The sequence below is a fragment of the Dendropsophus ebraccatus genome, chromosome 10 (assembly GCF_027789765.1).
Source record: "Dendropsophus ebraccatus isolate aDenEbr1 chromosome 10, aDenEbr1.pat, whole genome shotgun sequence".
NCBI lineage: Eukaryota > Metazoa > Chordata > Amphibia > Anura > Hylidae > Dendropsophus > Dendropsophus ebraccatus.
Window position 1 is genome coordinate 70,829,513 of NC_091463.1, and position 18,247 is coordinate 70,847,759.

Sequence of the window (18,247 nt, forward strand, 5' to 3'; positions counted from 1 at the left end):
CCCGGAGACATGCATTACTATTCTGCGCACATAGGGAGTATAAGAAAAGCAACGAGCGTAGCGAGCGCTCCTAATGGTCTCCGTTTCCACGATCAGCTGATGCATTGCTTACGGTTGTTTTTCGCATCTGAAGAGATGACTCCAGGTTATTTAGACATTCTCATGTGATCATCGTGTGATCCAGAAGGGTCTCAGCAGGATTTTCCAGACATATTCCGGACATTACATTATACTGGGTTACACATTCCAATAATATAGTAAGGCCCCATAATAGAGGTGGTTAAATATACAGAATTCTTAGTATTGTAGAATATATTTAGAGTATTGATATTACATGCTTCTTAAAGCAAGCATATGGCTGTGCGGCTAACTATAGGCTATTGTCCGGATTTATCTGGAGGGGAATGCAATACTTAGCATAGCTTTATTTACCTAGGTATGTTATTGTAGAATGGTTTGAGTTGCCAAAATGTCATTAATTATTTATATAGCTGCAATACCTAACACAGCCAGTGAACAAGACTGGCGCTGTTTTTTTTCTTGACTGACCCTTTAACATGATTGTGAACATAATATTTATTTTTGATGAATGTGCCCTAAATCACTGTTGTTCCTTCTTCGCAGACCACATTCCCTGTGACTCCATCACTTGCAACAAGCCCATCTATGGCTTTTAGTCCCTACTTGAGTCATGTCTCCCCAGGCATGGGTCTTGTTCCTGCAGAGCTTCTACCAAATACCCCTGTCCTGGTTTCTGGAAATCCAGCTGTTACAGTACCTGGTGGCTCTGCTGGTCAGAAACTGGTGCGCACCGACAAACTGGAGGTATGTGACCGACTATGGAGAAACAGTATATGTATACTGTAGGGTAAGGGATTCTTACCTCAGGCTCCATTCATTAGTTGGCCTAATGCGACTACTGCTCAATGGAAGTAATGGGTGTCCAATGTGGTGTGGCCCCACATGCACAGAAACTTATTACAAACTATAAGTACAAGAGACAGGTCAATGCTGCACATAGCAAACCCCTACATCTGTATTGGTTATCAGTAGAGCTGAGTGCACACTCAGGTTCATCCAAACCCCACTCGGCATTTGATTACTGGTGGCTGCAGAAGTTGGATGCAGCCCTAAGGAGTCCTGGAAATGATGGATACAGCCCATGGCCTATGTGTGTATCCATGTTTTCTAGGCAGCCTTAGGATGGCATCCAACTTTTTCAGCCCCCAGTAATCAAATGCAGAGATTTCGATTTTGGTGGGACCCGAGTGTGCTCAAGGTTCACTCATCTATAGTTATCAACCCTCATATTGCAACCAAAACTAGGAGTGTATTGAAAACACAGATAGGCTATGTTCACACACTGTTGAATTTTAGTGGATAGCCACCATTTAATGGAAAATAATTGACATTATTTTAAAACATCAGCTGTTGTTATGAAATAACAGTCATTATTTGTCAAAAAATGACGGCCATCCACAAAATTTCAACAGTGTTTGAATATAGCCTATCTGTGTTTTCAATTCACTCCTGGTTTGGGTTGCAATATGAAGATTGATCAAAAATACTGTGTGTGAACCCAGCCTTAGTAAGTGTACTCACTGCACTTACTGACAGCAGCTCCCTGTGTACCCCATAGGCTGGGCTGCCCTGCTCTATGGTGAGTCTGTCCATAAGATGGCCGACATGGAGGAGCATGTGACCATGCTCCGCCCCCCAGTGTCCACCACAGGCTGGAAGAGGAGAGTCTGATTTTAGCTCTATGAGGTACACAGGGGGCGGTTGTCAGTATATACAGTGAGTACACTTACTAATACTGTACACTAAACAGTATTAATATAAAGTGGCCAACCCCTTTAACTCACTCAGAAATGCAAAGAACATAAAACTCAACATATATCAGAAATTTACAGTGAATCAGCTCTCTGTACATAACACTGGGGGAAAAAACCCTGTACTAAACCATTTACTGTTATTAATCTTAAACAACCATGACAACCACTGTTAATGTCTATAGTAAATTTGCTGCATGTTGTTTTTCCTGCTATCACATCATTATGTTGTACGTTCCTGGCAGGGGAAGGCATACATTATTAGGAGGCCTAACATAATAATCATAGATAATGACTGGCTGGTAGGAAATGATGGGGTACAGAGTGATGTATAATATAGTTATGGACGTGACAGTATGAGTCCTGTCTGTCACATCCTCCATGGTTTGCTATAGTTCATACATGAGAACTTTGCTTTTCAAAGTAAAAACATATAGACGTCTAAATTTTTGACTATATAATAAATGCAACTATGAGAAACCTATTTTGGCTATAACATCTAATTGTATAACTACTCTGGTACTTACTATCGATTCTTATTCAATTTAATTAGGTCAATTCTAAGGTCTTGTGAAACTCCAGCTAAGGCTATGTTCAGACCTTGCAGATTTGATTAAGGAATAACAAGCTAAGAGATAAAAAGACCCCTTTAAGTTTTAAACTTATAGGGGGAGATTTATCATAGGAGTGTAAAGAAGAACTGGCTCAGTTGCCCCTAGCAACCAATCAGATTTCGATTTTCATTCCTCACAGATCCCTTGGAAAATGAGAAGTGGAATCTGATTGGTTGCTAGGGGCAACTGAGCCAGTTCTTCTTTTCTTCAGTTTGATAAATCTCCCCCATAGTTTTTAGATTAAGCATTTAAAGGGAACCAATCAGCCCAATCGGGCTAATAGGGTTCCCTGAACTGCTGTATACAGCTCCTGCATCAGCCGCGGCACTTACCGGCCCAGGCTGCAGCAGGAGCTGTATACCCGAAAAAAAGAACTCTAATGCCCTGGCTGTGTGACAGGCAGCAGTTCAGGGAACATATCAGGAACCTTGGGCTGATTGGTTCCCTTTAAAGCCATTGCCATCAGTGGATCAGAACGGGAAGGAAGATATACAGGAAAGGGCAGCACGGCCATATGTGCAATCCCGGAAAGCTATCTTACATTGAAATCGACAGATACAATGAATATCCAACATGCAGTGGGCAAACCTTATGGTAAATACTGGCTACTGCCAATAGAACAGGAGCTGAGCTGCAATTACTAGTGGCCACCACTACACAGTGCACAGAGCCGACTGTTTACAGCCCCGTTAGTAATCAAAATAACTAATCATCGCCGATCAGTCACTAACTGATAGCTCATCAGCAGATTTTTCCTCTAAAACCCCTTTAGGGCAACAGGTTGGGAGAATATGTAGCAACACTTCCATCTCTCATATACTGTCCCTCAATTTTCTAATTTGCTCGATAACTCGCTGCAACGTTCCAGCGCTGAAGGTTACGTTCTATTCTGTAACACAAATGTTAGTCGTTCTTTAAATGCAGATAATTTTTTATAGGTTTGCAGAGAATTCCAGCGTGGGAACTGTACCCGTGGTGAGAACGACTGCCGCTATGCGCATCCGATAGATATTGCCATGATTGACACCAATGAGAACACTGTAACTGTTTGCATGGATTACATCAAAGGCCGATGCTCTAGGGAGAAATGCAAGTACTTTCACCCCCCTGCGCACCTGCAAGCCAAAATAAAGGCAGCTCAGCACCAGGTGAACCAAACAGCCGCAGCTGCTATGGTAAGGGCTTACCCTGTCTCCTGCCTCTCCGGAGTCTTGGTGCCATGGGGCTAATTAGACGTACACTTGTTTAAGTTGTAGTTATTTGTCATCTCAGACCATTTCTTACCTCTTCCAAGCCGCATGCTATACATCCATCAGCTCATTACTATTGCATTTTTATACCTTTCTTATGTTTAAGTACAGTTATTACTGGTTATTCAATATCCTTGTTGCCTTTGTTACTATTGCGCACCACTTTTCGGTCTGCAAATGCAGCCGGCGCTGTAAGCAGAAGATATGGTTGCCATGTCTACGCTTAGGCACAGGTCTATATTACTACTACTTTATAAAGTTGAGTATATCTTGTATTGCTAATGTACATTAAAGAAAAATTGCACTTAAATGTAGGCATATATAGGTTTCTCCGCACATAGCCATGGCAACCAGAATAAAATCATCACTTACATCTCTGGCTGTATATAGAGAACGGAGAATGATGGGAAATACGATTATGGTTTATATCATACAAAGATACTTGATTCATTACTAATTCATTTGATTAGAATAAAGACCCCCCTTTAATTTTTGGGAAATCTTACAAGACTCCACTGTGGGGCCCTAGTATCCAGTACTGACCATATTTTTATTGCCAGAATAACATTGAGGGGAGAAATTATATCTTTAGGCCACGTTTACACTTTCTAATACAACGGTCGCTGTCTGTGTATTTTACCCGTAATTGAATTACAGGCACATTCGGCCATTGCAGACAATGTAAAGTCCAGCCAGAGCCACACTTTACATTGTCTGCACAGTCTATTTCAGGTGGCCGCTGTTTAATGAAAAGTGGCAGCAAAAAATTGACATGTTAGTTTTTTGTGCGGCCACATGGAATTCCAACCAGAGTGTATACAGTGTGTATAGACTCCGGACGGGATTTCATAGTAAATAAAGCAATCGGTCGCTGTCATTAAATAACGTCCGTTGTTGCAAACCTTCAATAACAGCCATTGTTTAATGAAAATATAAGTTGTGTGAACGTGGCCTAAAGGATTGTCTATTGGGTAGAGCATTGTTCCCCAACTCCAGTGCTCAAGGACCATCGACAGGTCATGCTTTGAGAATATCCCATTCAGAGCACATACATGATACATTAACTATATATACCTGTGAAATGCTAAGGAAATCCTTAAAACATGACCTGCTGGTGGTCCTTGAGGACTGGATCTGGAGAACAATGGGCTAGTGGTGTAGAATGTATTAAGGAGGTTTTCACTATAAATTGTTTCGGTGCAGAGATGATTTAGCGTCAGGTTTGTTCTGTGTATTCCTCACTCACATGGACTGTCATCCCCTGCACGTCTCAGAAGCTATTTATCAGCAGAAATTGCTTTTCATGCAACCTTAAGCAGCAACCCCAATATGCATCCAGTACTGCGGTTATACACTCTGCTAATATTCAGTGCTCGATGGCTGATCTTGAGGGACCCCAGCCATTATGGTTTTATACTATAAACCCTCAAGAATGCTTATCAAACTCTTAAGGAGATGTCTCTTAAAGACAACTACATCCTTTAAGGAGAAGTCCGGCCACTAATAAAACCCAGCTGCTGGCAGGGGTATGGGGGAAATCGATAACAAGTACCTCGTGCCCGTGGTGAGCGGTGGGACCGGCTTCGAGACTCCCGCCGGTAGTCATTTATGCATGAGTTGTGAAAATGCTTGTCCCGGCTGATGGACAGCCAGCTTAGCCAATCATTGACTAGAACAGCATTCTGCCCCAGTCACTCACTGGCTGAGCGGGCTGTCCATCAGCCGGGTTATGATGTGTGCAGCGGTGAGATCCTGGAGCTCAAGCTCAAACAGCAGTAAATGTTTCTGGATCATTCCTAAGGATGAGGAGGGTGGGGAGGAAGGACGGAGAGGTGGTGCCAGCCTAATGCATATACAAATGTAAGCCCCGGCCGTTAGACACAGCGCTGCCGGATTAAAAGTTGTTTTTATGACAATAACTGCATCCCCTGCCGAACGGACCCCAGGACAGATCTTGGATTAAAAGCAGCTATCTGAAGGTACAAGTGGTTTGGGGGGGACAGATTGTGGGTACAGAGTCGCTTTAAGGCCATGTTCATACAATGTATATTTTCATAAAAGTACAGCCGTCGATTGCAACAACAGCCGTGATTAATACGATAATATACGTTACGTTGGCGTCTTTGGAATCCCGGACGGAGTGTATACACATAAACTTCTTCTTCTGCTGATCTGCTGATATATAGAGCAAACATTGGCTATGTTCAGATGCTCAGAAAAATTTGTGGGCTCATACTGTACTGTACTGTTTTTTTTTTAACTTGGTTAAAATCCACAATAATATGATTGTGTTATGCTCCATATATATAGATATTACAATGGCTGCCGTCATCATGATCAGCACTTCGGCACTGAATTTGCAGGGAGAGTATTAGGAGATGACTGACCAGGATATGACTATTAAAGTGTATACTCACATCACAGCATATTTTTTCATTATACAGTATATGATGTATACATAAAAAGTTAAGAAATTTTGCAAATAAATTTTATTACTTATCTTGTGACAATCCTGAATTACAGTCCAGTCCAATGCTGCATTAACACTTCTTATTAGAGGCAAACTGTCAGCAGGTTAGAAGAATCTAGCCTGCTGATATTTTTTTATTGTGCATGGGGCACTGAGGATGAATTTTATTTTCTTACATTGATCCTCTGCGCTGTTTTTATGCTATTAGCTGTTTATTCCTTATGCTAATTAGGCATTGTGGTACACTGAGAGCAGTCCAACCATCCTCAGTGCACCGATTTGCTCCAGACTGGCGCGTCTGTCCACCCCAGGAAAATTACCCTCATCCTCACCTCCCCATGCACTATAGGGACATATTAGCAAGCCCACTCTACAGATATTTATTAGGAGGGGCTGGGCAGCCGGGAGCAGATCAGTGCACTGGAGGCAGTAGTCCTGCTCCCAGGGCACCAAAATGCCTAATTAGCATAAGACAAAAGTCCTATTAGCATGGAAACCGTGCCGAGGATCAAGATCAGGGGCGGTCTTGGCATTTCTGGGGCCCCAAGCGAAGTTATGTCTGGGCCCCCCCCCCTCCCCTCGACACGCATTCCAAAACAATAGACCGCTGTGTGTTGCCTCCAGTAGTATATACCCCTTGTGCGCTACCGCCAGTAATATATACTCCTTGTGTGCTTCCCCCAGTAGTATATAGACCCCTGTGTGTTCCCCCAGTTATATATAGCCCCCCCCTGTGTGCTCCCCCAGAAGTATATAGACCTCCTGCGTGCTGCCCCAGTTGTATATAGACCCCCTGTGTGCTGCCCCGAGTTGTATATACCCCTGTGTGCTCCCCCACAAGTATATAGGCCCCCTGTGTGCTCCCTCAGGGGTATTTAGCCCCCCCTGTGTGCTCCCCCACTTGGATATAGACCTCCTGTGTGCTCCTCCACTTGGATATAGACCCCTGTGTGCTCCTCCAGTAGTATATAAACCCCCTGTGTGGTTTCCACAGTAGTATATAGACCCACTGTGTGCCCCACCAGTATTATATAGACTCCTTGTGTGCTGCCCCAATAGTATACAGACCTCTGTGTGCTCCCCCAGTTATATATAGACCACCTGTGTGCCTCACAAGTAGTATATAGACCCCCTGTATGTTCCCCCAGTAGTATATAGACCCACTGTGTGCACCACCAGTAGTATATAGACCCCTGTGTGCTCCCCCAGTAGTATATAGCCCCCCTGTGTGCTCCCCCACTTGGATACAGACCTCCTGTGTGCTCTCCGAGTTGTATATAGACCCCATTCTGCTGCCCCAAGTAGTATATAGACCCCCTGTGTGCTGCCCCAGTAGTATATAGACCCTTGTGAAGCCCCAGTAGTCTATAGCCCCCCTGTGTGCTCTCCCCATTTATATAGACCCCCAATGTGCGCTCCCCCAGTTTAACAGACCCCTGTGTGCTCCCCCTCCCATATAGTATATAACACAATAAAACAAACACTTATACTCACCAAGGTCCGGGCGTCTCCTCTTCTCTTCACTCTTGTGGCCGCATGAAGGGTTTTCCCTGCGATCACAAGAGGCTGCACTCCCCTTGTCCTGGCGCCGATGCTCCAGGGATGTCACTGGAGCGCCGGCACCACAAGGACAAAGCTGCCACTTGTGACCGCAGGGAAAACCCTTCCTGCGGCCACAAGAGTGACTGACAGGAAGGGAGCCAATGTCTCCCGCCCTGTCAGTGCTGCTGCATGTAACTATGAGCGCTCATTACGAGTGCTCATAGTTACAGTTCAGGTGGCAGCAGCGAGCGGGGCAGCGGCCCTGTCCAGCGGTCTTGAGCACAAGAGCAGGGCGTGGGGGCCCCCCTGGATGTTGGGGGCCCCAAGCGACCGCTTGGGGTGCTTGGTGCCAAAGACCGCCACTGATCAAGGTAAGAAACCTACCTTCATCCTCAGTTTCCTGTGTGCAATAAGCAGGTTAGACACATCCTACTATAAGCACACACTATAAGCAGAGAACAGGTGATAAAGGAAAGACTGAGATTTCTCCTCTCTTCAAATCCATTCCTGGCTTTGGCTTCAAAAATCTGTCAGATAAATCTCTGTGTATACACACCATTAAGGACTGTGTCTGACAAGCTTGTTGAGTGTTTCCAATAGCAAACAAGTTACCTGTGCTTATAGCACTGAACTATAATACAAGCTGTAACTCAGGACTGCTGCAGTATATGTATTTTTTGTTGATTATAGATAAACTGTGGGGTGGACATACCCTTTAGGAAAGTTTATTTTTTTGTAGCCCATCCATGCTTAGACATACAGTTTGTGTTGGGTTGTTGCTTTTCATAAGACAATATTGTATATAATTCTAATGCATTAACAATAGTCGTCATCACATGCATGTGTAGTTTTAATACAATATATAATGCATTCTTTTTTTTTCTTCTTTTCACCTGTCCACAATGTCGCTCTTCTTATGACACGCCTCTGCTTGCTGTTTATGTTGTTGTGCTTGACCCCTTTTGGCCCATTGCCATCATGTGCTCCCTGCCTGCTAATAAGACTCAGCCAGCTGTCACATCACTGAAGCGACCCCTCAAGGCCACCCTTGACCTGGTACTTGGACCTATGACCTTCTTGCTTTGCATGTCACCATCTTCAGATGCATGAAATCCTGTTACTTACATGTTTGTGTTAGCTACATGAATAGATAGATTTAATAATGGCTCCTGGTTTGCAGCTTATGTCTGTTCCAATTTCATCCTCATCTAGAAAGGCATATGATTCCAATGTAACATCAGTAAGCTATGTACACATATAGGCTATGTTCACACTACGTATATTTTCCTAAAACTATGTCTGTTGTTGCCGATTGCAACAACGGCCGTGATTAATACAAAAATATACATGACGTTGCCGCCTATGGAATCGTGGCCTGAGTGTATACACATAGTATACACTCCAGCCGGGATCCCTAGTGGCACCGTAGAAAACGGACAGTGCACACTGTGGAGCGAGCGGCTCCGACCGCACGCTCCATAATGTGCAGTGGGGAGTTCTGAAGCGGGTATGCACGGATGCGCCCACATCAGAACTCAGCAGCGCTAAAGATGATCCAGCCGGTACTGCAGTACCAGCCGGGATGATATTTTTCTGAGCCCGGCCGTTCCGTGACCCTGACAGGGTCATGGAACGGCCGGTCTCTTACAAGGTCTGAACATGGCCATAAGTGAAATGTTGGGTCGTATATCTTTTTTTTAAGCAATATTTTTTTTTAAAAGAAAAACTATATTACTGTATATAACTTTGTAAACATATACAATATTCTATACATTACATATAGATCATGTGTATATAACATATGTGCAGATATAACTATCTCTTATACATGTTTAAAGTACATATAAAAAGTATATAACATACCTTATGCCTCCTACTATTATATTCTATCTCTCTATCAATCTCTCTATTCCTGATTTAGCTAATACTATTCTATATTTCTTACCTATTATTTATCTTCTATTTCTAAGTATCTATCTATCCATTTATCTATTTTTTCATACATAGCTACATATCAGATAACTATCTAGTACCTATATCATATGTCATTTTATTTTTCTATATACATATAGAAAAAGTAGTCATTACTTCCTGCTGTCTGTCTGTCTATCTATCTCCTATCTATCTGTCTATCTATCTATCTATCTATCTCTATATTGTCTATACTTACCATACAGCTTTGGCTGCAAACCAGGCTTTTCCATCATTCTTGGGGATTACACTAAAGATTACATTGATGTAACTTCTGTCTGTACATTTCTTTCCCTCATTTCGTATTGCCTCTGTGTATTAGAAGTTTACATGCTTTCTCTCTATTGGTCCTGCACCAAGTGATCTGCTTCTCTACGCTGCCGCTAGAACATGTCTCCTTTCTGCTGCAATATAGCATTAACATTTCTGAGCAGAAGAAGTCATCACCCAAGATAAGAGCTTGTTATCTGGGCCAAGATGATTCTGCTGACACCACTCACCTATTGATTATACCTTATACTGGGGAGGGAAGTATGTCAATCTTAGTGCATGTCCAATATATCTGTAAATCTGGTTGTGGGCAACAGGATATTGCATTAGCATCACATTAACCTGAATACACTTTTTCCGAAAAGCACATCTGCTATTGTATGGAACATCAAAACCTAGATAGTACTATGGCATGCAGAAAAAATGTTCACTGGTGAAGGTCGGTGTTTTGATCAGTTTTTGTGCACAAGGAATGACCATACATGTCAGGATGTGAAAGAAGATACCAGAGATGTGTCCAGAAATGTATTCTATCTAGAGATGAGCGAACCTTGTACACTTGGATTCTTGTGTGCGGCATTTGGTTACTGGTGGCTGAAGAAGTTGGGTGAAGCCCCAAGGCTGCCTGGAAAACATAGATACAGCCATAGTATCCATGTTTTCCAGGACTCCCTAGGGCATCCAACTTCTTCAACCACCGGTAATCCAATGCGGCACGCTTGGGTTCGGAAGAATCAGAGTGTGAAAGGTTCGCTCATTTCTAATCCCATCCAATGAACATTGTTGAGCACGTCTGTGATATCAGGGCCCCTTTTCTGAGAAGATGTCTGGGAAGATAACATCCCTTTGCTGACGCATCTATTGTGGTTCCTATTTGGATTATCATGTATTATTGGACAATCCAGGGAGCCATTGAATCATGGTTCATCATAGGAGCTATTCCTAAACTATGACCAGTCAGCCCTTTCATGATGAGCCCTGCTGGTAGTTCAGCAGATGACCAGATGTTACAATAGGCATTTATTAGTAATATATATATATATATATATATATATATATATATATATATATACAGTATATCTTCATAGAACATTTACTTTACTGGAGGTGAAGCACAGGAAATAATTAAATAAATAAAATCACAGAATAAATTTTCCCTTTAACATCTCACATTCGCTTAGAGCTTTTCTCAAGGTCAGAATTATGTTTAGTGAAAACATCCTATTCCTCCTACACCCATTATTATTCCGTGTTTCTATTAAACTTGTTTATATACGAAGGAACAGAAGAGCCAAGCAATAGATTGTCAAAGGGCAGATGACGCAAGATGCCCATACAGCTTCAGACTGTGTATGTGAACAAGGGCAACCACTAAAGGCTGCAGATATTCTCTTTATCAAACACAAGTTACCATATGCCTCAACAATCTGTCCAATTAAAGGGGTTTTCCAAGGATCAAAACCTCTGACTTATAAGCAGGATGGGTTGTGAGTGATTTGTAGCAATCTGATGGCTGGGACCTACAACTATTACAAGAACAAGGATCCTGTGTCCCCTCACTGAGTAGACATTAGTCAGGCATACACAGTGCCAATCTATGCCAAATTTGTGAGATTGACAGATATAGCTGAGTGCGCTGTCCGTCCCATAGAGGTGAATGGAGCAGCAGTCATGAATCATTGATACCTGTGACCAGAGGAGGTCTCTCTACCCAGATCCCAAATGATCAGATATCTATCCCTTTTTTTCAAACATAATTCTGGGATATTTAAGCCCTGCTTCGGACTACCCAGGTCTGCCGCCAAATGCAAAGTGCAAAAATTCTCACCCAAAAACACCCAAATGCTGCTTTTTGTGATAAGTTTCCCAGAACTGTTGGCAATTATGCTATCCTATCCTGTGAATAGGTGATGAATGACATTTGTCAAAAACTCTCTTAAAGGGGTTTTCTGGTAGTGGTGGAGATTGTTTAAAAGGGCCATAGTGCTTAAAACATACAAATAATCAATATTTATCCATCTGCTCTCTTTTCATTGGCATTCTAATGGTGGGTCCCGACTGCTCATTGTTTCCTGTGTCAATGAATCACATGGATACATATTTTTTTTTATTCTTAAGGAACCCTCACCCATTTAACATTCTAGTGGGGGTTATCCAGGCTTAGAAAAACATGGCCACTTTCTTCTAGAAACAGCACCAGTCTTGTCTCCAGTTTTAAACATAGAAGAATGTTGGCAGAAAAAGACAACCTGGTTCTTCTAGTCTGCCCATTTAGAAATTCCCTACTTATTCTCTTAGGATAGATATTAGAGATGAGCGAACCTGGAGCATGCTCGAGTCAATCCGAACCCGAACTTTCGGCATATGATTAGCGGTGGCTGCTGAAGTTGGATAAAGCCCTAAGGCTATGTGGAAAACATGGATATAGTCATTGGCTGTATCCATGTTTTTCAGACAACCTTAGAGCTTTATCCAAGTTCAGCAGCCCCAGCTAATCAAATGCCGAACGTTCGGGTTTGCATCGACTCGAACCTGAACCCGGTTCACGCATCTCTAATAGATATATGTTTATCCAGGATTAAATTCTGTTCTTGTAGATTTACCAACTACATCTGCTGGAAGTTTGCTCCAAGCATCTACTACTCTTTCAGTAAAGTAGTAAAGCAAAGTAGTAAATGTTTTCTAAAAACACTTCCCTTCTGAACCTTATTCAGTTCTTTAAAATGTTTAAAGGTTTCAGTCATCTCCCCACTTTCCCTTCTTTCCTCCAGACTATACAGATTCAAATCCTTAAGTCTTTCCTGATAGGTTTTAAGCCTGACACCCTTTAACATTTTTGTAGACCGTCTTTGGACCCGTTCTATTTCATCAATATCCTTTTTAGGTGAGGTCTCCAGAACTGGACACAGTATTCCAGATGTGATCTCACTAGAGCTGTATACAGCAGGATCACAATTTCACTCTTCCTACTGGTTATACCTCTAGCTTTACAACCCAGCTTACAATTTTCCTTTTCTGCCGCCTGGTTGCACTGGTGACTCATTTTAAAGGCTGTCAGAAATTACCCCTAAATCCTTCTCTTCTGAAGTCTTTGCCAACACAGAACTGCCAATATAATACTCAGATAGAGTATTGCTTCTTCCCAAGTGCATTATTTTACATTTGGAAAAATTCAATTGCAGTTTCTATTGTTTGGGCCACTTATCTAGCAAAGCTGAATCATTTTTCACTGACTTCTTCAGGAAAATCAACCCTTTTGCACACTTTTATTTGGGTGTGGTTTTGCAACTCAGCTCCACTGAAGTGAATAAGCTTAATTGCATAACCACACCCAAACTAGAGAAAAGAATTATGCTGTTTCTGAAAGAAGGCAGCCATGTTTTTCTAATCCTGAATAGCCCATTTAATTTACCTACATTTAAATTATTTATAAAAGAATTTTAAAATCTACCCAAAACTCAGATTTGATTTATGTTACACTTCTATATTGACATTTGAAAATAAAGATTACGTTTCCATAGATGACAAATTATTCTACCCTGAGAGGGATAGGCCCTAAATACAGTGAGGCTTATTTATTAAACCCAACAAATTGTCACATTTGGTAGCCAGGTGGTTGCTAAGCAACCTGTGCTAGAATGAGGCATAAAAGGTTGAAGTTAAAGTTGCAGGCCTAAAGCCTGAGGCCACACTGCTGAGGCATTCTTGTGATCACCCTTCCTTTCCTGATTTGTCAGTGTTGTTATGGATACTTTGTGTAAATCCAAAATCACCAAATATATCAAACACCATGTATACACATTCAAACCAGTTAGGATGTACTGTAAATAACTTTTTTTTCTTTTTTTTTTTGCCATCAGTGGGATTTCCAATTGTTCACTAGTATAAAAGTTAAAGGGCTACAATATACTGGTACAGCTATATTATCAGTGCAATATCCTGGTGTCCACAACCACATTTTACAGAAATCCTCTTAATAATCTGCTTTGTAAAACTCCTTATGTTTCCCGATACCGTCCTGGTTTTACTTAAAATATTTTCTGATTATTTTTTTTTTAATTCCTTGGTGATTTTCCTTACTCAATGGTATTTTCTGTCTTAGCGCAATGATCCATTTGCAGGTGATTATGTATACTGGATTGTATATAACGCATGCAAGATATGCAGATTTCTAGTCTTTTGCAAATAATCCCTTCCTAATTCACAGGCACTGCAGCCTGGAGCACTTCAACCTTTACCAAAGAGGCCAGCACTTGAAAAAAGCAATGGGGCCACCACGGTGTTTAACCCCAGCGTTTTCCACTACCAACAGGCTCTAGCAAATATGCAGTTACAGCAACCTGCATTCATCCCGACAGGTAAGGTTCATTTTAAGAACTAAATCTATGTACAGGCTTCAGCTGCTCTGTTGCTATAGATGGGCAAAAATTGGCGCGAAATTTTAAGAGTTGCTGTTGGTATTCCAAGATGACTACCACTATTTTTTATTAAAGTTGAGTGAACTTCAAGCACCTTCAAGTTCGTTCAAACACAATTGTGTGGCATTTCATTAACGGTGTCTGCTGAAGTTACATTCAGCGCTAGGGAGTCCTAGAAAATATGGATGCAGCCATGTTTTCCAGGAAGCCTTAGGGCTGCATCCAACTTTAGCAGTGATTGCTAGTCAAATGCCGCACGCTTGTGTTTGAATGAACTTGAGCATGCCTGAAGTTCGCTCAACTCTGCTCTTCAAATGTTTTGCCCAAAAATGGCTTTCTGTTCATTAGCCATCTCCGGAATGGTTTGGCTAAATCACCTCCAGCTTGGCCATGGTCATTTGGCTTAATCCCCTCCAGCTTGGCTAAATAATCACAAGGATCTGGGTTCATTTACAGGTGGTCCAGGGCCATCTGATAGGGCCATTAGACTAGACCTTGAGTGTCAGACTTGAGGCTGTTGCAAAACTACAGTTCCCATCATGCCTGGACAGCCATACCTTAGCTTAAGCATGATGGATAGTAGTTTTGTAGTTTTGCAAGAGCTGGTGGACTGCAACAACTACGGACTGGACAATCTAAAAATGCAGTAGCTTTATCACAGACTTTTAAGGCTGTTTGATAATTTCATCATGTTTACGCTATCTAGTCTTAATTTAGACCATATATTAGTTAGCTTGCTCAAAAATGTTCCGCCATAATTTTTGGTGCAGAAAGTAGCGAAAAAGCATTTTCTGCAAACCACTCCTTTTTTTGCTAAGCTGCTTATGCCAGGCAAGACACTAAAGTATTTAAACACTGTCTAAGGTCTCATTCACACGTTCCACACCACGATGATCCGAGGATCACGGCATGGATCCCCAAAAGTGCTGCCCCTCCCCCTCCGCCCAGCAGTAGACATGACAACTACTTGCCTACTTCCCCCGTGCCAGCTGCCTAACATGTTCACCGTCACGGGGGTAGTAGGCAAGTAGTCGTTTTTTGCGCTCCTGTCATCTATGCTGCAGGGCAGCAGGGGATTCGTTCCGCGATCCGCACTAGGACATGTCCTACTTTTTTCGTGGTGGGGGCACAGATCATGTCAAGGGCTGCATACACTGGAAAGGCTCCTAAAATTGTCTGTGGTCGTGGATCCACGACCATGGACAATTTTTCGGGAAGTTTGAATGCAGCCTTAGGCTATGTTCACACTATGTAAGAGACCGGCCGTTCTGTGACCCCGGCCGGGTCACGGAAAGGCCGGTCTCTGCACAGATCATCCCTGCAGTACCGGCCGGATGATCTTTATGGCCGTAGTGTTCTGATGCAGGCGCATCAGCGCGCGCCCGCCCACATCAGAACAATCCACAGCACACAATGAAGCAAGCGGCCGAAGCCGCTTGCTTCATTGTGTGAACTGACAGAGCTTTCTGCAGCCGCAATTCACTGAATTGCGGCCGCAGAAAACTGACATGTCAGTTATTTGCGGGGACGCATGGGATCCCTCCCGAAGCGTATATGATGTGTATGCGCTCCGGCCGGGATCCCACAGCAAATAGGGCAGTGTTCACAGGCGCATTAAGTATGGCAAGTACGATGGCAACAGCGAACATAGTGTGAACATAGCCTTAAACTCATAATAAATGTTGCACAAGTCATATAAGCTAGTTTTTTGGTGAAGATCATGCCAAAATTCGGGTACATTTGTAATGGTAAATATACCCCAACCACAAGATATTTTATACCCGCTTTTCCATTGTGTATAGTTCTTACAGAAAAATTCTGACTTCTGAATTCCGAGCCTGATGCTGCCCATTAGATTTTATAGCGAAAAAGACTAATTCCTCTTGATTTATGGCCAAGTACAAATACTTGATGTGCTGTGAGATGTAAGCTACAATTTCAGGAGACTGGATAAATTTCAGGAATGTCGAGTATTTGCCGTGCACCTCTGTTATCTCCTGTTAGACGTAGAAAATATTATTGATGTAATGACAACAAAAAACAATTTTCAAAAGGTTTTACGCGTTTCTTTTCAAGGATTTTCAATTGCCATCTTATCCTTAGGACGGTCTAATAATGCATAGTACGGTGGTTCCTAGGGTTACAATGTTTCAACAGAAAATGTTCTGGCCTTTCCTTTCCTATTGATACAGCAAACCAAATTCAATATATAACATTACAGACCCTGTTAATCTGCGGTACGTTATCGCATGGAAATCCAGCTATGAAATGTTCTATACTGTATTTTAAGAAAGCATAGCCACACTCAAATGTTCAGCATAGACTAGTGACAGAGAAGCTGAACAGAATGATGTATCACTTACATTTTGTGCAGCTGATTAAGAGATATCCTCCTGAAGGACAATAAGTAGGCTTCTCCATTATGTGTGTGTGCTCTGTAGTCCTGCATATTCATGAGCACCAGCACACTCTGTCCAGCACACTCTGCTAATTGACAGTTGTCTATCTATGCTGTCTATAAGCAGACAGCTGTCAGTCATCAGCTGGAAAGTGGAGGGAGTTGTGTAGTACAAAGCCCACTCTCCTGCATATCAAGGGAACAACTGAACAGAATGATTTAAGTAATACATCGTTCTGTTCAGCATTTATATCACTAGTTTATGCTGCCCTCAGTTAAGGCAGCATAAATCTAGTGACAGATTCCCATTAAGGATAGGTAATCAAATAACAATTAAAAAAACAAAACCTTTAAGCTTACATTTCTGCTGCTATTGAAACAAATTTCCAATTCTCAGATGTGAACTATAAGATGACTTTATCAGCTGCTCCCACAGCCCTTAAGACTTAAATGAGAAAGACTAGTCTCCACCTCTCCATTCAGTCTCTATCTGAATGTAGTGACTCCCCCCATTCTCCAGATAGATGAGGGTACCACAGTATCAGCCAGTTTATATACTGTGTATAAGCTTTAAATGTCCAAAGTGGAAAGAACCCTTATTATTCAGCATGATTAGCATTATATTACAGGGGGATTACAGTCACCAATCTAGTAGTTTCTGTAATTTTAGCTATAACTAGTAATAATGGTGTACCTCCATTCTGTTTTGAGCATCCACACAGGTATATCTGATTTTATATGTAATGCTAGATAAGTATAATATGATTTTAGCTCTTATGCATAGAATAGACAGCACACTTTAATATTTGCTAATAATTTTATTTTGTATATAATATTTATAGCTGATGAAATGTATCCATGTATTACGTCCTTACTAGGTGTATCAGACAATCTTTCTGGGAAGCTTTGTTTTTGATAATAATACAGCATATTCCAAATAGGATAAGCTTCTAGATATAATAGCAATTATTTCTTAGGTATTGATTTGCTTCAGTAAAGTTATTTTGTTCAGTATTATACAGGCATCTTTAACTCTCATGGGATTAAATGGGATCTGCACTGAATATTATACATATATGTGGGGAAAGATTTAGTATAACTAGTTATTTATTCAACCAAATCTCCATTTATTCTAGGTTTAGGAGTCCAGAGGGCGGTACTAATCAGGGACTGACAGTTGTCTATTCCATTCATATAGGGAAGGCTGTCAATCACTCACTAAGACCGCCTCCTGGACGCTTAAGCCAGAAATTAGCTAAGGTTTGAATGAGTAATTTACTAGTTATACTAAAAGTATGTGTGTATGTGTATATATATATATATATATATATATATATATATACTTTTAGTATAACTAGTAAATTAGTGCTTGTCTGAAAATAAGACAGGTTCTTACATCATTTATTTTCTCAAAAAAAAAAAAATGGGCTAGGGCTTATTTTCGGGGGAGGTAGGTCCTATTTTTATAGGAACGTGTTATAT

The 18,247-nt window shown here is 41.7% G+C and overlaps 1 protein-coding gene and 1 long non-coding RNA gene across 12 annotated transcripts in view; one reads left to right on the forward strand and one right to left on the reverse strand.

Annotated features, from left to right (window-relative positions):
* Positions 1-18,247, forward strand: part of MBNL3 (muscleblind like splicing regulator 3) — a 127,146-nt gene that overhangs the window by 91,936 nt on the left and 16,963 nt on the right. For 10 of the 11 annotated variants that reach the window (XM_069943208.1, XM_069943207.1, XM_069943202.1 and 7 more), the window contains 4 exons: positions 625-825; positions 3,385-3,621; positions 8,711-8,764; positions 14,157-14,307. In XM_069943208.1, the coding sequence (XP_069799309.1) occupies positions 625-825; positions 3,385-3,621; positions 8,711-8,764; positions 14,157-14,307 (643 nt within the window). The remainder of the gene's footprint in view (positions 1-624; positions 826-3,384; positions 3,622-8,710; positions 8,765-14,156; positions 14,308-18,247) is intronic. The other variant, XM_069943209.1, reaches the window with a different exon arrangement.
* Positions 1-18,247, reverse strand: part of LOC138765979 (uncharacterized) — a 110,049-nt gene that overhangs the window by 36,594 nt on the left and 55,208 nt on the right. The window lies entirely within an intron of this gene.